This window comes from Monodelphis domestica, chromosome 7 (genome assembly GCF_027887165.1).
Source record: "Monodelphis domestica isolate mMonDom1 chromosome 7, mMonDom1.pri, whole genome shotgun sequence".
NCBI lineage: Eukaryota > Metazoa > Chordata > Mammalia > Didelphimorphia > Didelphidae > Monodelphis > Monodelphis domestica.
The window spans coordinates 277,536,680-277,556,653 of record NC_077233.1 but is presented as its reverse complement, the minus strand read 5'-3'; the positions used below and the strand labels follow the sequence as shown (position 1 = coordinate 277,556,653).

General features: G+C 44.7%; 1 protein-coding gene across 9 annotated transcripts in view; it reads right to left on the bottom strand.

The window, feature by feature from the left end:
• Positions 1-8,882: 8,882 nt before the first annotated feature.
• Positions 8,883-19,974, bottom strand: part of AQP7 (aquaporin 7) — a 122,566-nt gene continuing 111,474 nt past the window's right edge. For 5 of the 9 annotated variants that reach the window (XM_056803908.1, XM_056803909.1, XM_056803912.1 and 2 more), the window contains 6 exons: positions 16,738-16,864; positions 16,164-16,301; positions 15,931-16,049; positions 12,456-12,673; positions 11,697-11,862; positions 8,883-9,732 (listed from right to left, as the gene is read on the bottom strand). In XM_056803908.1, coding sequence (XP_056659886.1) covers positions 9,136-9,732; positions 11,697-11,862; positions 12,456-12,673; positions 15,931-16,049; positions 16,164-16,301; positions 16,738-16,864 — 1,365 coding nt within the window. In that variant the 3' untranslated portion in view covers positions 8,883-9,135. The other 4 variants (XM_056803913.1, XM_056803914.1, XM_001364575.5 and 1 more) reach the window with 4 other exon arrangements.

Sequence of the window (19,974 nt, the reverse complement as noted above, 5' to 3'; positions counted from 1 at the left end):
CTGGAAGACAGACACTCAGACTTGGAGTGAAGACAGTTGGCTGTGGAACTGGACCCCTAGAGGAGCTTGTGCAGGAGACCTCAGACTGCTTTCTTTTTAGACTGTCACTATGGTGAGTGAAAGGCTGACTTAGTTTCCTTGCCTTTCTGGAGGTGTGAACCTCCAAGAAAAGTCCATCATCTTGAGACTCCTTTTCCCTGATTAGGGCCTTAGAATTTCTACCTGGCTCAGAGGAAGCTGGAGTTTTCTCTCTCTCTCATTCCTTAATATCTTCCCTTTATTGTAAATAAAACTTCCATAAATTCCATTCTACTTTAGTAATTCATTTTAGGATTTAGAAATTAAATCTCTGGCAACCACCAATTAAATATTCAGAGTCCAACCATAATAAATTTAACATTTCGATATACATTTACACAATGTTATTATTTTATTAAAATTTTATTTATATATTATATAATGTAATATATATACAATATGTTCTATTATATTAAATTTTATTTTTATGTACAACATACATTACATCTGTATGTAATGTATAAATAATATTTATGTTTTATTATATTAAAATTTTGTTTTATATTATATACATATATATATATATAAAATGTGTGTGTGTACACACACACACATACACATATGCTGTCTATCCCCCTTAGATTGTTAGGTCTTTGTGGGTGAGAACTATATTTTGCCTCTTTTTGTATCCTAGCACTTAAAGAGTGCCTGGCCTATAAGAGCTTAATATTGATTGACTGATAAGCAACTCTCTAAGACTATAAATTTACAGAGAAAATGGCAGAAGTTTTCTCACTAGTTCCCAATACCTATGAAATCATAGGTCTGTCTAGTGAGTATAGAACTTTCAAGTTTACAGATCACTTTCCTGTGGATTATGTAGGGACAGCCAGGTGGCACAGTGGATAGAGCACTTGGGCCTAGAATCAGGAAGATCTGAGTTCAAATAGGGGCTTGGACACTTACTAGCTGTGTGATCTGAGGCAAGTCACCCAACCCCTATTTGCCTCAGTTTCCTCATCTGTAAAATGGGGACCCACTGGAGAAAGAAATAGCAAACCACTTCAATATCTTTGCCAAGAAAACTTTGTCCATGGGATCATGAAGAGGCAGATTACGACGACTAAACAACAATATTGGGGGCAGCTGGGTAGCTCAGCAGAAATTGAGAGCCAGGCCTAGAGACTGGAGATCCTAGGTTCAAATGTGACCTCAGACACTTCCCAGCTGGGTGACCCTGGGCAAGTCACTTAACCCCCATTGCCTAGCCCTTACCACTCTTCTGCCTTAGAGCCAATACACAATATTGACTCCAAGACAAGGTAAGGGTTTAAAAAAAATAAACAAAAAAAAAAACACAACAGTTTTATTATCTTTATTTTATAAATAAGGAAATGAAGGTTCAGAAAAATGAAATAACTTGTGAAGATGTACATATGGTTTATTTTAACTAAGGAAAGGGGGGAATTGGGGGCCAACCTCTAGAGAAATGTATCTCTCTCTACTAGGAGTAAAAAGGATAGTGTTCTCTACCAGGACAGAGCCAGAACTCGTGAGTTGGGTAAAGAACAGCTGTCTAGAGATGCAATGATCTGGCCAATCCTGAAAGACTTTGGCTGGGGGCAGGCTATCCAGAGATAGAGCTGTTGGAGTCATCTTTCACATCCTTGTATTGTTTTTGGTTTTATTTGGGGATCTGGGCTCTGCAGGACTTTGCTCTTACATCAGGGACCAACCTGGAAGTGTGTTTTGCATGACAATTAAAAAAATCTGTCTAGAGCTAAAGGCGCCACCTTGGCCCCCAACGCATGGAATTCCACAGGGAAAGCCCAGGAACAAGTGAGTCTCAAGCCAAAGGAGTAAGGTTCAGGTGGCGGCGCCAAACAGAGCATGTTAAAATAGTTAAGCACTGAATGACAATTGTGTGAATTCTCTCTTCCTCTCAGCTTCCTTCCTCCATTTTCATTAATAGACCAGTTGGCTGGGCAACCAGCCCTCCACTTCTTAGCTCCTACCAAAAGGAGCATTGTCTCGGGCCAGGGCCAGGAATCTGGGCATCGCTTGGTTTCCTTGAGATTTTTGTTCTCTAAATTAGTGGGTTGAATTGTGTTCATTTTCCCCCTTGGGTTAGGGGTGGGAGGAGAATAGGGAAGATTGTTTACCAAGTGCTTTATAATCTTTTTTTTAAACCCTTTCCTTCTGTCTTAGAATCAATACTAAGTATAGGTTCCAAGGCAGAAGAGCAGTAAGAGTGAGGCAGTTGGGGTTAAATGACGTTCCCAGGGTGACACAGCTAGGAAATGTCTGAGGGCAGATTTGAACCCAGGACTTTCCGTCTCCAGCCTTAGCTCTCTATCCACAGAGCCACCTAATTTCCCCTTCATCAGTAGGATGAAACAAAGGCTGTTCCATAACCTAGGAGAGGGGATTCTTACATGTGGGGGAAACAAACACAAACCACAAATTCTGTCCTCAGAAACTTGTGGAATACCCACTCCTCTTCCCCACCCTCACCCGTCACCCTTGCTTGGATTTGAAATCAAGCCACTGGGGCTCAAATCCCAACTCCAATATTTGGTGTGTGACTGTGGGCAAGTCAACTGAACCCAAACCTCAAGACTTCATCCCATGTTGTCCCTGATCCTCTGGAAAAATAAAGGACAAACAAAATGGGAAGAATAATTCTTGCACCACCTAGCTCACAAATAATAATAAAGGCTCTGTAAACATATACATTGGAGTCATTCTTCACATTATGACTGATATCCTTCTTGACCACAGAGCAATGCCCCGAGTTCTATGTTTCCTTGGCCGTTTCCTCCTTTTCCCCCCAGACCAGCACCCAAATGAATGGCTGTGGTAGTCCCCCACACCTCGCCTTCATCTTCCTACTCTCCATTTCTTCTTTCTTCTTTTCTGGAAGTTTTCCTGTCCTGTGCTCGGAGAGAAGGGGCCTAACCAGCCAAGCCCCAGCACTTCCTGGCTTGACCGATCTCTCACCCTCTTGGACTCCTTCTTTGCCTTTTTCCTCTTGGCTTTTTTGGGTCAACATTCGATTATTAAGCTTCTGAGGTGTGCCAGAAATTGTGTTACACGGTGGGTTTCACAAAGAAAGGTAAAAAAGTCCTGCCCTCAAGGAGCTCATGCTCTAATAGGGAAACCGTCACATAAACAACATCTCTGCCCAGAATCCCCACAGAAGCTGGGCATTAGCATTGGGGATGGGGGGGGGGGCAGGAAAGACTTCCCGTAGATTTTGGCATTTTAGCTGAGACTTGAAGGAAGCCAGGAGGCAGAGAGGAGGAAGCACTCTGGGCATGTACCAGATGGGCCAAGCTCAGGGCGTCTGGTACAAGGAACAGCAAGAAAAGAGGATTACCTGGGGAGGAGGGCAGGGGTCAAAACAGGAAATATCTGTGGAAGAGAATTAGGAACCAGACCTTTTGGGGTGGGTGGTGGGAAGAGGGGAGAAGGGAGAAAAAGAGAGTGAAAGAGAGAAGGAGAGGGGTGGAAAGTTGTGAAAGATAACAGAAAAAGTGAGACAGAGAAGGAGAAAATTTTTTGATGGAGGAAAGATTTTGGGACATGGTTCCTGTACAGTCCTCTGGTTGGGAAGCAGAGCCATCTGGTTCATTTTCTTTTCTTTTAAACCTTACCTTCCATCTTAGAATTAATAGCAAGTATCAGTGACTAGGCAGAAAAGCAGTTAAGGGCTTAGGCAATGGGAGTTAAGTGACTTGCCCAGAGTCACACAGCCAGGATGTATCTAAAACTACATTTGAACCCAGGGTTTCCTGTCTCCAGGCATGGCTTTCTGTCCACTGAGCCACAGAGCTGCCCCTGGTTCCTTTTCAGTGGGATGAAATAAAAGCTGTTCCATAACCAGCATTAAGAAATTCTTACATCTGGGGAAAACTTAAATACAAACTATAACTATGAAGCCTTATTTTAGAGATTATCTTCAAATGATTACATGTAAAGGAAATGGGCAAGAGAAGAAAGAAACTAGGCCTCTCAAGGGTCAGTCTACCTCCAGGATTATACCCAAACATCGTTCAGAGTTCCCAAGGCGACCTGGCTCCTATTTCACATTGATAATACGTACTTTTATTCAACTAAAACATCGGCTAGTTGCCTACAAATATAAGACATCGTGCTGGGGGCTGGAGTGGACTTCACGAAGCAGGGAAACCTCCCCAGAACTGCTGCCCCTCTCCTTTCATGGGATCATAGATGCAGAACTAGAAGGACCTTAGAGCACATATTAAAAGTCCTCTCCACCGCTCAAGGCTTCTTTTTTCCTTAAAGACAAATGTTACAAGGGAATCACTTTAAAAGACTGATATATATTATAATTTAAGGTCGCCAAGGAATCAGCTATGTAATTCCTAAATGAAAACTCAAGTCAGCCGTCAGCCGTCAGCCTTTTTTGGAGTATTAATTACAATAGGAGTAAGAAAGGAATTAGAGATATATATATAGAGAGAAGGGAATAGGGCTTAAATACCCCTTCTGTTTAGGCTGGGCCAAAAGGCCCAAGCCCTTAGATAGCTGGGGCAAAGAAAAAAGATCAGTCCCTATTACTCACGTGTCCAAAATGGAGAAACAGTCTCAGAGGCCCCCACCTTCAGCTTCCTTCAGAGCAAGCTTCCTCAGAGCCCAGGAACCACACCGCTCAAAAACTCCACCACCTCCAGTCTCCAGACCCTCCTATCTTTAAGGACACCATCCAAGTTGCCTCAGTCCTCACATCTACCAATCACTCTTCATCAATTTCCCTGTCAATGGAGGCTCTCGCTTAACCCAGGACCGCCCAGAGGTTTCTGGCTTTTGCACATGTCTGTTAAAGGTCATATTTTCAAATGATTAAATCTTTACTCCTTTGCTACAGCCCTTTCTAAATCCTGTTAACCTGAGTAGGGTAGAGATTGGAATAATTAAATTTTGATCTAGGCTGCAGCCCTTACTCAATCCTATTAGGACTGAATAGGGTGGAGATTTATTCCAAGTATCTCCATTGTATCAATTCTAAAATCAATCAAGACTCAAAGAAATTCCTGTTCTATGCTTAAGCATAGGTCAAAGCCCTTTCCATTGTTCAGCAAAGGGTTTCTGTCCTAAAGTAATCTTAAGAAGGGAAGAGAAGGAACCTCCCATGCCAATGGGGTTCACATTCCAATAGACTATCAGTAAGAAATTTTCCAAGTATGAAATATCCCAATGGTGAAATTTCCTACATTTATAAGTCTAAGGAATTTTGAGGTTTACACAAACTAACCAACAGCCAAGTATTGCTTCCACGGCTGAAGAGCAGTAAGGGCTAAGCAATGGGGATTAGGTCCCAGGTCCTCCCATCTTCAGACTAGAGCTGGTGCTCTATCCACTGTGCTACCTAGATGCCCCTCTCCCCCTAAATCTTGACCATAAGTGATCTTTCCCCCTCAGAGTCCCGAGAACACTTACCATCTATGTGATGATACTTACCCTCTGCTGGCCCACAGTAGAGGTAGGCCTTTTTTCATTTAAAAATTTGTTACTCCCTCTTTCCCTCCCCTCCGAACACTACAGAAGGCATCATTTGTCAAAAAGATATGTATATCTTTGTTTTTTATAAAGCTACGTCTTACTTCTGTTTATCAGTTCTTTCTCTGGATGTGGACATGCACAAGTCATTCTTCAAACACTAGTTCTCTTGGATCTGCCCATTTATTCTTCATGATTTCATGCAGGTCTTTCCATGTTTTTTCTTTTTTTTAAGCCCTCACCTTCCATCTTGGAATCAATACTGTGTTCCAAGGGAGAAGAGTGGCAATTGCTAGGCAATGGGGGTCAAGTGACTTGCCCAGGGTCACACTGCTAGGAAGTGTCTGAGATCAAATTTGAACCCAGGACCTCCCATCTCTAGGCCTGGCTCTCAATCCACTGAGCTACCCAGCTGCCCCCTTTCCATGTTTTTCCAAAATTAACCTGCTTGTCTTTTCTTATGGTGTACTAGGATTTCATCACAATCATATGCCACAATGTGGTTAATCGTTCCCCAGTTGATGGACATCCCTTCAATTTCTAGGTCTTTGTCAGCACAAAGAGAGCTGCCATAAATATTTTAAAACACATGGGTTCTTTTCCCTTTTCCCTGCTCACCTCAGAAAATAAACCCAATAGTAGTATTATTGCTGGGTCAAAAGATAGCCACAGTTTTATAACACTATAATTCCAGGTCACTTTCCAAAATGGTTGGATCAGTTTACAGTTTCACCAACAGTGTATTAGTGTCCCTAGTTTTCCAACATTTGCCATTTTTGCCAATCGCATAGGTATGAGCTATCTCAGCATTGTTTTGACTTGTATTCCTCACCCAAATCACTTAAGATGGAGGCACCCAAATAGGAGATGCCAAGGACCTGATTCTGGGAGATAGGACACCTGCCCAGCCATGGATGTTCTGAGGTGCCCTACCACTTGCCAGCTTTCTTTCCATTGGCTATTGTGAAGATGGGATTGGCTCTCTCCTTGCCTACTTTTAAATTTAATCAACCAAAAGTGTGAACACCTCTACTTAACACTAAGTAGGGGATGTCCACAAGCTACTTACTAAAGTGGGTGACAACTCCAGAACTAATCTCTCCAGAAGCCAGGAAAGGAGGGTCAGCTTTTCACTCACCTAAGCTGAAGCTCCAAAGGGAGAAGATCAGGAGCAGTCTTACCAGAGCAGTCCAAGAGCTGGAACCCCAGGTTGAAGTTGTAGCTCCAAGTTGCAGTGTCCCAGTCCCAGACCCTCTAACCCAAAAATTCAGGAAGAAGACCTCTTGCATAGGAAGCTCATCATCTTTTATAGTCCTTTTTTATGTTACTTCCTGTCCATTCCTCCATGTTATGAGGACCAATTGCAGTCTTTAAATTTGCTTAACACTGCCCAGGGGGTAGTCAGTTGCTTCTGGAGTTATCAACCACTTTTGTAAGTGGCTTGTGGACCTCCCCTACTTAGTGTTAAGTAGGGGTGTCTACACTTTTGGTTGATTAAATTTAAAAGTAGGCAAGGGGAGAGTCAATTCCATCTTCACGCTATGTAGCCAGAATTGCCTGTCTTTAAAACTATCTTACTGAGATATTCTCTTTTCTTTCTTTCTTTTTTTTTTTGGTCAGCATCCAAGACTAAGGCCTATAGTTCACTTATTGAAAATGATACCATGAAATAATGTAGGAAAAGGCCTGAACGTCACTTTTCCCCTCCCTTCAGACATGTGGCCTCTGAGAGATGGACTTGGGGTTTGGGTCTGTTTCCTTGGTCCATTTCAGTTCTAGGTCCTTTGAGTCATAGGGGTCTTGGAGCCCAAAATTCCAGGCTAGATGCTGCATCCAGATCAGCAGAGAAGCCCTGAGAAGAAGCCACGGTCTCAGGATACAAACTGGGGTGGGACTGGGGGTGGGGGATGGGGGTGGAGTGGGGAAGTCTCTTCTGGGCTTAGAATTTGGTGGAACTAATGATGTGGAGAAACTGAATTAAACCGTGGGCTTCCACAGCTACATAGGTCGTGGTCATCCACCTTCCTCCACTACCCCCTGCCCATACAGGGACCTGACACAGGCCAACATACAATGGATAGCATGTTGCTCACTCCTGGATTATTGCTGGGTAAAAGCTTTGACAGCTGCTGAAAAAACCCAGATCCTTTGGCTGTAGAATTGCCAGTTTGATACCCTGCTTGTTTTTCATCATTAAAGGAGTTACACCAAGAGAATGTCCTCTTCCTGGTCTCTGGGGGGTTTTCACCTCTCAGTGTCTGAGAGGGCCTCATCCTTCGGTGCTTTGCTGCTGAATCAGAAATGTTGGCCTCTGGAATAAAAGCGAGCCTGCCTGGCCATTTTACACTGCCTCTGCTGACCGCTCCAGAGAGCTCCTCTAGTGCACCGGGGGCACGCTCATTTCAGAGCAAGGGAGCCGGGAGAGTGCAGAGCAGAGTCCAGCCTGGGTGTGTGCATGGCAGGAGGTAGGGTGGCCCCATCCCTCACAAAGGGGCAAAAGTCATAGTCAGTTATCTGGTGTATTCTAGTTTTCAAAGCATTTACATATTTTCTCTCATTTGAGCCCCACAACAAATTTGCAAAGTAGGTGCTATTATCCCTTTTTTTAAGTCTGAATTTTCCCACAGGGCCAGTCTGAGGCGGGATTTGAACTCAAGGTGTATTGGTTATAACTTCATCTCTCTAAGTAAAGCCACCAAAAAGGTATTGGCAGACTGGGAGGGGGAAGATAAGGGGTGAGAGTTGGAGAAGGTATTAAGGAGTGGAGAAGGAGGGATTGGGGGGGATAGAGGGCATTAGGGGGAGAAGGTATTGGGGTGGGAGCAAAGTACTGAGATGGAGAGGAGGAAGGCTTTAGGGGTTCGAGGGGGAGGAGGAGAGGGAGACAAATGAAATAAGCCCCACCTGGAGAATGGTGGGGAGAAAAATGACCAGGAAACATGGGGGTGACTAGATTCTGCATCTCTACATGATGCAAGATGAGCCAGCATCCCTTCCCATGGCATCTTGGGTCAGAAACCGAAGCTCCAGCAGAGTGGACAGAAAGCTGTGGGGATGACATGGCAGCTTCTAGGGAGGAATTCTAGACACTCCTCTCCCCACCACGTCAGCACCAAGTCCCGGGAACTCTGGTCAGTCAGTCAGTCACCAAACACTAAGTGCTTCCCTGGGCTTGGAGTCATGAGGCGGCTTCGGTTTCCGCCCTCCGGCCTCCCTTGGGAACCAGGAGATCCAAGCTCTCTCCTCCTTCGGACACTGACTAGCCCATGACCTCGTGTCCGTTATCTCTGGGATACTCCCCCAAGTCTGTAACTGCGGTGAACCTCACAATCCGAAAGGAATTGTTTCCATAGTTTTATTTGTGTTTTTTTCCAAGTATAGTTTTTATTTCATAATCATAAACTTAACTCTGTTGTCTAGCTAGACTGTGTAAAGGAAAGGGGAGATGAAATCCAGAGGTAATGCAGCACATGAGAGCAACAAGGATTATTCCGAGCGGATGGGCGTCAGGAGTGCTCTCGTGGCCTCTCTCCGGCTGCAGAGGATTGCTTTGGGGGATAAGACCAAAAAAGAAAAAGAAACAGAAACGAAACCTTATGTGAACTGTCCACAGTTGGAAATGACGACCTTCCTACTGGTCCTGCCATCCCGAGAACCGAAACTCTCCATGATTTCCACAATGTTCATGCCGGTTTTCACTTGGCCAAAGACCACATGCTTGCCGTCCAACCAGTCCGTCTTATCAGTACAGATGAAAAATTGGGAGCTGTTTGTATTGGGTCCAGAATTTGCCATGGACAAGATGCCCGGACCAGAGTGCTTCAGGATGAAGTTCTCGTCAGGAAACGTGTCCCCATAGATGGACATGCCCCCTGTGCCATTGTGGTTCGTGAAGTCGCCACCCTGGCACATGAACCCAGGAATGATTCTGTGAAAGTAGGATCCTTTGTAACCGAACCCCTTCTCTCCGGTGCTCAGGGCACGGAAGTTTTCTGCCGTCCTTGGAACTGTGTTAGCAAAGAGCTCAAAAGTAATCCGGCCCAGAGGCTCTTCGTCAACGGTGATGTCGAAGAACACGATGGGGTTGCCCACGGCTTCAGATGACATGTCTGTGAGCATCCGAAAGGGGGCCTCAGAGAGGTGCTCTATGGATGGCTTGAATTGGAGGGCTTTCAACGGCATCTGATGCTCCTGTTTTCATTGTTTTAGAACAGTTCATCCAATTCTTTTTATATACTGCTCTTGTTCTTCACACTCACACGCACACTCACACACACACACAAGACCTGGGTGCTAAGAAGGGTCTACTTCCCCACCCGAGAACAGTGGGGAGAAAAGCGCCCATGAAACATGGGGGTGACTAGATTCTGCTTCTCTACACGAGGCAAGATGAACCAGCATCCCTTCCCATGGACCCAAAAATGAATTTCTAGGATCATAAAAGGGCCTGGCTAGTCCAATTCCTTCATTTTACAGATAGCCCAGAGAGGGGATCAACTGACTGAAGCCAGGATTTTCCTCCAGATCTTCAAGTCCAAATCTAGCCCTTTTCCACTGTGTTAATCAAACTTGGACATGGTTGGGTGGGTTTTTTAGGTAACTAATTTAATTCCCCAGTTGTTTGGCTCAGCCAAATAGCCACAGCCATTCTTAGACTTCTAGCTCACACTGTTTCATCAGGAGGATGAGGGTGTGTGTAGAGGAAGAAATCCCTACTTGAAGAAGTTTGAAAAAAAAAAGACCCCAAATTTAGAAGTTAAAAACATTTTTTCAATAAAAAAAGTATTTTTTTCTTTTCCCTTCCAGCATTCTCCCAATTAAAAAAAAGAAAAACACAGCCTTTGTAACAACTAGGTATAATCAAGTAAAACAAATCATATCCATGTCCAAAAAAAAAAAAAGGTGTTCTCATGATCCTTGAGTCATTTCTCCTCTGACAGGAAGTGGGCAGCCTGCTTCATCTCAGACCTCTGGAATTATGGCTGGATCAGAGTTCTGGAGACTTTCAAGGGTATCTTTCCGGATCATGGACCCAGGCTCCTCCCCACAGCTAGGTGAGGAAGGACTCCTTCCTCATCAGGTATCTACTGTTTATCAACCATCACCTGCTCCCCCCTTCAGTGAACTCCCCCCATTATCCCAGCAAGTTGTAAGGCGAGGTCCCCAGAGTTTCCAAAACAAGCGGTCCACCTATTAACGTTTCCATTTTCCACTTTGATCTCCTTGGCCAGATCACTCTAACTCTCTGGGTCTATGAAATAAAGGGGTTGAAACTAAAGGACCCTTACACCCTTCAAACTCTAAATCTGTGATCCCAGGATCTATCTTCCTTAAGCTTCTCCCTCAGTACCCCAAATTTCATCACTAGAGATTTTTTTTAAAACCCTCACCTTCTGTCTTGCAGTCAATACTGTGTATTGGCTCCAAGGCAGAAGAGTGGTAAGGGCTAGGCAATGGGGGTCAAGTGACTTCCTCAGGGTCATACAGCTAGGAAGTGTCTGAGGCCAGATTTGAACCCAGGAACTCCTGTCTCTGGGCCTAACTCTCAATCCACTGAGCTACCCAGCTGCCCCCACCACTAGAGATTTAAAGAAGGTATTGGTACACATTCTGGCTGACCCTTTGTCTGGTAAAGGTTGAGAAATTGGCTCAGATTATTCCTTTAATCCCTTTTTTAAAAATCCAAGATTATTATTTAATGCTTTGCTTTCTTAAGTCTCTTCTCCTAAGTGGCACATTTCCCTGGAAGGGAGACCACCCTTCAGTCCCCAATACCCCCAAGGTATTATGAGATACTTTCTCCAGGCCAAAAGGGTCCAGGGTTGCAGGATTGGGACTCAGGGGTAGAATACTGAAAGGGACCTAAAGGATATAGAAAAAATAAAATAAGGCACCTGTCGGGATCAACTGTTTTTAGAGAGGGAATCCTAGCCCAACGACACTCAGTGAAGAGAGGCTTCCTTGGGATGACTTTATTTGTCTTGGTGTCACATATATGTATCTTCCTCTTCCTCTTCGATTTTACTAGACTTATAGGAAGAGGGTAAATATGGAGATTGATAAGGAGCCTGGGGAAAATCATTTTTTAAACCAGTGGACTTGGGAAGAGGAGACTGGGGAGGGACAGTGGGATGATGAGGTGTGTGTACAATCACCTTCTGCTTCATGGGCTGCAGGACTCGAGGCTTAGGCAGGATATGCTCCACACTTCGCTGCTGAGGACGGTTGCTGGGTCCAACAAAGATCAGGTAGGTGATGCCACCCATGAGGGCCCCCAGTGGTGGGGCAACCACAGGGACCCACCACCAGCTCTCTCCAGCTCTGCAAGGGGGACAGAAAGAAAAGTCAAGGATGAGACTGAGGCACAGGTGAGAAGTCCTAGGAAGGTCCTCAGGAGCCAGATCAAGTTTGACTCCCTCCCCTCCACTCCAAGTCCTTCCTTCCGTCCTCCCTTCCTCCCTTCCTCCCTCCCTCCCTCCGTCTCTCTGTCTCTCCCCTCCCCTTCCCCATCTCTCTCAAAAGGCTCAAAGAGTTTAATTGGGGGCATAGAGATGTGAACGACTTCTTGTTAAGGTCGGAATAGAGAGTAGGTAGGTCTTCCTGACTCTGAACCATTCTATATTGTCGATTCTGGGAGAGCAGCTTCATGGATCGGGCCATTGTGGGGGAAACTGAGGCTCTATCTTATCTAGGGGCTGGGCCCCTTCAGAAGAGAGCGTGGAGGGAAAGGAGAGTAGAGCTTGGAGTCAGGCCCACCTCTGCACAGCCACCCTGCAACCATGAGAGCATCATTCCAAACCTTGGAACCCCCAGGTTTGTGCTGGCAAAGGGGAGGGGGGGGGGGAGGGAGGGGAGGAGAAATGCCACCCAGGAATGATTGTTAAATTGAACTGAACTGAACGAAATGGAATTACGTGAAGACTTCATTGCCCCAGCCTGCTATGCTTGTGAAGATCCTCGGGGGCAGATCCCTGGCTGGGTTGATGGGGTACCCCGTGTTCATGCCCAGGGAAATGCCGATGGCGACTACGAGGATGCCTATGACCAGCGCGTGGGTCCCATGCAGAGCTGGGCTGTTCTTCTTGTCAGTGATGGCCAACACGCACAGCTGGAGCAAGCCAGTTAGGAATATCTATGGAAACAAAAGGGGAAAAGAACGGACTTTGGAGACGCTCCCTAGAAAACGGGGACCTGCTATTTCTGCCTGAATTCTCCCCTGTGGCGAAGAGCCCGCGGGGGATGCCGGGACTTGAGAGAGAAGTTCAGTAAGGGCTTAGGAACTCCCAGATGGAGTCTCAGTATGAGGTTTCACTCATTCATTTATTCCTTCAACAAGGAGTTCTTGTTACCATGCTAGCTCCTCGGGATAAAGGAAATGAGACCTCCAGGAGCCTACAATCGAATAGAGAATGCAAATAAACATAATACATATTTGAGTACCCCATACTCAAATGAGTTCCCGGGGGAAGCTGTGCTTTAGTGGAAGGAACACCAGATGTGAAGTCAGAAGATCTGGGTTCAAATTCTAGCTCATTAACTTACTGTGTCCCCTTGGGTAAATTATTTCACCTTTGTAGGACTGAAGAATTTCCTCATCTCTAATATGAGTTGAGTAAAATGATCCCTAAGGCTCCTTTCTGTCATAGGTCATTTTGCTTCTCAAAGCCTCCTCAGTTTCCCTGTCTATAAAATAGCAGAATTACATATACTCTGCCAACTTTTCAGGGTAGTTGTAAGAATCAGATGAGATAAGGTATGTGTAAGGGCTTAGCAAATTGTAAATCATCATATAAATTTCATCTATTAGCATTATTATGAGAGCATCATGTCCTAAGGCAGCAATACCATAAAGGAGTAACTTTGGAGTCAGCAAGATCTGGGTTCAAATTCTACCTTTTAACACCCATATGGGCAGCTATGTGACTCTGGAAAAGTGCCCCAAGAACATTATTCCAAGAATATAAATTGTAGAACAATTGCAGGTATACATTAGTAGAGGGACTTTCCCCACTGGGAATATCAAAGTCATGCCCCATGTTCTGCTCCACCCACCAAATGTGTTATGAAATATTCAAGAAAGGAGAGATCATTTTTCAATGGGGCAATTAGGGAAGACTTCTAGAAGGAGGTGACATCTCATTTGGGTCTCAAAACAAGGGAAAATGGTTTCAGGAAAAACCTGGGAAGACTTATGAAATCTGAATGCAGATTGAAGCATACAATTTTTCTTTTCTTTTTTTATAACATGACTAATATGGTACAACTCATGCATGATTTCACATGAATCATTAATATCACATTTCTTGCTTTCACAATGGATGGGGGAGCAGGTAGAGGGAAGAAAATTTATAACTCAATTTGTAAAAAAAAATGAAAGAGAAAAAAATTTTTAAGTGAAGGATTTTAAATAAGATTGGGGGGGGTGAGGGGGAGAGAATAGAACATGGCTTCCAAAAGCCTTTTTCTTCAGCAACCTGAAGTGGCGTTGACTTTTTCTGTCTTCTCTCTCAAAGTCTAAAGACAACAAAATGCTATTATTATGACTCAGTTTATCAAAACTCAGAATCAATGGAAGAAAACTACAGCTGGGGCCTACCTGCTGACTTGGGGAGGAGAGTGGCCCTATGGAAAACACTGGAATAACCTAGTAAGGAGATCAGACTGCCAAGAAGTCAGGTGGTTCAGAAGCCAAATCATACCTTAAAATGATTAAGGGACAAAAAGCAACTCTCAACCCCACAGGTCACAAAAAGGAAGCCACAAATATCTTTTTGAAAATAATTATGGTAGGGGGTGGGGAGGTCTAGTTAGCTCAGTGGATTGAGATCTAAGTCTAGAGACAAGAAGCCCTGGATTGAAATCTGACCTCAAGATACTTCCTGGCTGTGTGACCCTGGGCAAGTCACTTAACCCCTATCACCTCACCCTTATTATTCTTCTGCCTTGGAACCAGCATACATTATTGATGTTAAGATGTTAAGATGGGAGATAAGGGTTTAAAAAGAAAAGAATTCTGTGACAATTTTGCACTTATCTTGGAAGGGTGGATGTGACTTAGTCAAGACTGATTAGTCGAGACAAGCTAGTTTTAAAACTCAGTGTGGAGAGATTGGCTTCATGAGAAAGAGAGGACCCTGCAAGAGAGATAGAAACTCAGGGAAGGAATGGAAGCTCAATATTGATTCTCCTTCTTGCCTTTCCTAGTCCAATCCAATCCAAATTAAATAAGCATGTATTAAGTACCTACCATATGCAAGGCATTGAAGTAAGGATAGAGGAAATAGAAACCAAAATTTAAAAGTCCCTGCATTTACATTCTACTCAGAGATATATATGATGTAAATATAAATACACTAAGAATTATTTGAAGAAGGAAGGAACACTAACAACTAGGCAAATCAGGAAGGCTTCCTGGGGAATGTGATACATAAGCTTTGGAGGAGATATACTCAGATGCACAGGTAGGGAGAAAGTGAATTCCAGAGTTAGGGTACAGAGAGGAGTTTAAATTCAAGTTTAAGTTCAGGGAAAAATATATAGGGCAGCAATCCTGAAATGGGGATTGTGTGAAAGTGAATAATGTGAATAAGGCTTAGAACAGACTGGCCCAGATTGTGAAGCATTTTAAAAGCCAAACAGAGGAGTTTGTATTTTATTCCTAGAAGTAGTAAAGAAACCCCTAAAGGTTTTTGAGTAGAGGAGTAACATGGTTGAACTGATGCTTTAAGAATATCCATTTGGCAGCTGTGTGGAGAATGGATTGGGAAAAACAAGAGACTAGAAACCAGGAGCATCATTAGTAAGTACTTGGCAATGGAGCCTTAACCAGGATGATGGCAATGTGAAGGCAGTGAATGCAAGACTGAAAAGATTCAGTAACTGTCTGGCTATGTGGAATGAGACCAAGGTAAGATTCCAGGATGACCCTAAGATGTCAAACCTGAGGAGGACTGGAGGGAATGGCAGGGCTCTCAACAGGAAGAAACACGTTTAGAGAAGGGGTGGGCTTAGAGGAAATGAACAGGAATTCGGGTTTGCACATGAAGAGAGACAATCCTCCATTCAATGGACAGTGGTGTTGCCTGTGGACACATGTTCAGAGGATCTGGGCAAAGGGTTAGAGCTGGCCCTCCACTTGGACAGATTTGGATGATCATCACTCCCTTTTGTTGAGGATGACGTGCTCACCCTTCATCTTACATGCTTCCCCTCTTCCCAGACCCCATCTCCTGCTCTCATTGAATGCAGAATACAGTAGAGAATATAGGCAGGATCTCGAGTCCAGAAGACCCTGTTTGGAAGTGGCCATAGTATCTGAGTCTCGCTCCCTTAGTCCCGCTCCCTGTGACTTCCCCCAACTGGACTCTGAGCCCCTCACTCACTACTGACCTGATCCAAGAATCCCCTCCACAGAGTCATGTGGGAGGCAGGATAAGTAGCAAAGATGCCTGCAGTTGCCAGGGGTCCAGTTACTGTCAGATTCCCATCTGTGTACCGTATGAGTGCCTCTGGGAAGGGAGGATGAAAATCACAGTAGTTTATCCTTGGACTATTACTGTACGTAGACCCATAGCAACCAAGAGTCTAGGACCTAGGGCCCTTTCTAGTAGCATGTGACTCACGATAGTAGAGGCCATATATGGTGGCTGCTGCTAAAAAGGATCCAAAGCACTGTCCCATTGTATAGACAGGAAACTTCTTCCAGGGCATCTGACCCAGAACACAGCTTGTGAAGGTAATAGCTGAGTTCATATGGGCTCCTAGAGAGGAGAGAAGAAGCAATGGGGGTGAAAGAGAAGGCGAGATTGCTCTGAAATATATCCCGAATGTCAGCCAGCCCAAATTGGTGAGGGGGTTGGGACCTTTTTTCAAAGGGTTTCATGATTTATGCTCTGGATTGGGGGGAAAGCTAGAAAGGGAATTTAAGGAAGAGACCTAGGGGTGGAGGCTTCAGAGGAATTCAAGGGTGAGGGGGAAGGAAAATGTGAAAGGGGACCCTTCAGGGGATCTTAGGAAGGAAGGTCTAGGGATGGGGTGAGATGGACCTGGAATGTCTGGCAGTCAGTGTTTTTCTATGGGCTAGTTAGAATTCTTCCTCAGTTTACACATGTGAAAATGGGTCAGTGTTGGAGGACAGAACGGAATCAACTTAAGTAGATAAGTAAGGCAGGAGGGTAATGTGCGCCAGATACTCACCAGAGATTCCTCCAGCCACATGGATCCCCATGGTAGTGCCAAAGCCGAAGCCCAAGTTGATAGTGAGATATGTCCCAAAAGCGTCCCCCCCCAGAACCTTCTGAGCAACAGATCCCAAACCAAATATCTGAGTCCAAAAAGAGAAAAGCCAGAGTTTGAGTCTTGTCTTGTCATTGGACAGTCACTAGTCCCAAGGTTGGGTAAAATGTAGGGTTCTACCATCAAAGAGCTCCCAGACTGGGAGGCAAGGGGATAGCCAAGAAGGACCTCCCTCGCTCATGTCCCTCCCTCTCTCTGGGCTCAGGGCAATGCAACTCAGTTTTAGCTTCATCCATCTTTGCCCCACCCATATTACAGCAACTCCCCAAAGGGTATTCACTGCTGCTGCCACCCTGCCATGTCCTTAGCCTTTGACACTTGGCTTTTGATGGTGATCCCATCAAGCCTACCTCTGTACAGACCACCCTCAGTCCAACTGATTTTCTCCAGTGGTACCCTAGAGGCCATTTTGCCCTCTCCTCTCCCTCTCCCCACCACTAAGGTAGGAGTATATAAGGAAAAGCTTTGCACGGAAAGCATTTAATTGCATAAATATAAAGCAGAAATATGTGTTGATGGGGGCAGCTGGGTGGCTCAGTAGATTGAGAGTCAGGCCCAGAGACAGGGGGTCCTGGGTTCAAATATGACCTTAGACACTTCCTAGCACTGTGACCCTGGGCAAGTCACTTAATCCTAGCCCCTAGTATTCCTCTTCTGCCTTAGAACCAATACACAGTATTGATTCAAAGAAGGAAGGTAAGAGTTTAAAAACATTTTTTTAAAGAATGTGTTGATTATTGAAAGGAGGAAAAAAGCCACAAACTGGAAAAGGCTGCTCCCTTACATAGAGACAACCCACAAGCCTGAATCCCTCTTATCCCCTCTGCTCACAGCCCCCACAAAAATCAGACTAAAAGAAACTGGTTGGTGGGAAAAAAGAAAGCAAACAGCAACTTCCAGACCCTTCACCCAACCAAGGCTCTCTGGATGTTCCTTAGGATGGATATCAACATCTTTCCTACACCCAGTATACCAGACCTACTCTGTCCAAAGCCATGCACAATGGAAGCAAGTAGGCATTTGTGTGGTCTACGGAGGGTTTGAAAATTTGCCCCCACTGTGTGTAACTACCCACCAAAGGCTTTGTGCACTCCCTGGGAACACACAGACGAGGACTTATTGCCAAAGAAATATTTCCTTGTCAGGCAATGAATCATTTCTTTCCATTGACATTTATCCCCAACTCAGTTTCATCTTCTTAGAGTCAGTTCATAGTGATCCTTTTTTGGATTCCAGTTCTGTCCTTCAACATAGGAATTCTCCTTCTCAACTCTGTAGCCGCCATAAATTTGACAAGCATCCTGATTTTCAAATCAAGTGGGGAAGAAACCCAAGAGTAGGCACGGGGAGCTGCCGAATTTGATTTAGGAAAATAATCCTTCTTCGAGGCCATCTTCACAGAGTGCTCTCCAATGCCTAGTGCCAGATCCTGGCTCTGCGAGGGACCTCGGCATTGAGCAGCAGATTTGTTTTAATGTAGCCAAACGTCCCTTTTACTCTTTTTGGCAACCATGTTACCCAGCTATCTCCAGGGGCTCACGTGAATTACTGTTTCCCTTTCCTTTTACTTGGGCAGCTGGTTTTTTAAACCAACAGCAAGATTTTATTCCTATTCAATTTCATCCTATTAGGATCAAGCCACCCACCCTTAGAGCCCATCAAGATATCTGTTTTTAAGATTCCAAATATGTAATCTAACATCAGAATCTTCCCTAGAGGTGGCTGGGTAGAGCAATAGATAGGACACTAACCTTGGTGTCAGGAGGACCCAAGTACAAATCCAGCCTCAGACACTTACTAGTTATGACCAGCACAAGCCATTTAACCTTGATATGCCTCAGTTTCCTCTCTTGAAAAAATGGAATAATAATAGCAGCTCCCTCCCAGGATTGTTATGATCAAATGAAATATCTGTAAAGGTTTTAGCACAATAATTTATGTGTAGTTGGTGCTTAACAAAAGTTGGTTCCCTTCCCTTTTCAGCTTTGTATTATCTACACCTTGGATAAACACTCCATGGTCCATCCACACCCCACAGCCCCCTCTGCCCCTGGGCCACACTGAAGCCTAGGCCAGTGAAGACTCTTAGGAAGCTGAGATGGGTGGAGGAGGGAGAACCCCTATTTTTTCCCAGAGAACACTGGGGAAAGGCAGATCTGAAAGACATATTCTGTACCTTTGGTTCCAAGGTTAACAGCCCTCATGGGGCTGGAATTCCTTAGTATCAATGAGTAACTTCCCCTTAATGGCAGAAATGGTGGAGAAGGTTTAAATCTGGGAGAGAGAAAGTAGGGAAGAGATTGGATCCAGAGACACTTTAAGCTGCATTTCTCTGGGGATTCAGGATAAGACTGGTTGTCTAATCTGTTCCCCTTTCCCTTTCTGGTTAAGGGAGTCCTAAAGAAGAAGAAGGGGTGGGAGAGGGCATTGGACTTGGAATCCGGAATCACATCTAGCCTCAGACACTTGCTAGCTATGTGACCCTGGGCAAGTCACTGAATCTCTATTTGCCTCAGTTCCTCAAATGTAAAATAGGGAGAAGGAAATGGTAGACCACTCCAGTATCTTTGCCAAAGACAACCCCATGGACTTGTGGTCAGAGTCAGACACAGCTCAACCACAACAATGACGATGAGGAGATGGAATGGGAAGGGAGGTTTTTTCCCTCCCATTTGCATAAATCTCAGGGAATTATAGTAGCTGCTATCCATTGTGTAGGGAACACCTGGCCCTGTGGCCAGTGGACTGTTTAGGGTCCTTAGCTCCTCCCTATGCCCACCTCCCTTCTCCTTCTACAAGGTATGGAATAACACACTGATTTTGAGTCCAAACATCTGGATTTGAACCCTTGCTTCCTACCTGTGTGCCCTGGGGCATGCCAGTCACTTCCTTTCTCTCTCTGCCTCAGTTTCCTCATCTGTCAAAAGGGGAATAATAATATGTGCCCTGCCTCCTTTACAAGGTTGAGGATGAGATGAAAGGATGTCAAAACCCTTAAAATGAATGTTGATCTTTCTTTCCTCCCTTTTTCCTTCCCTGTTTACCACTTTTAGAAATATTAATTCAGAAAGGAAGCAGTGCCACGGATTATGGGCCACTCTGTGTCCAGACTCATGAAACTCTCCTCTCTCAGCCTAC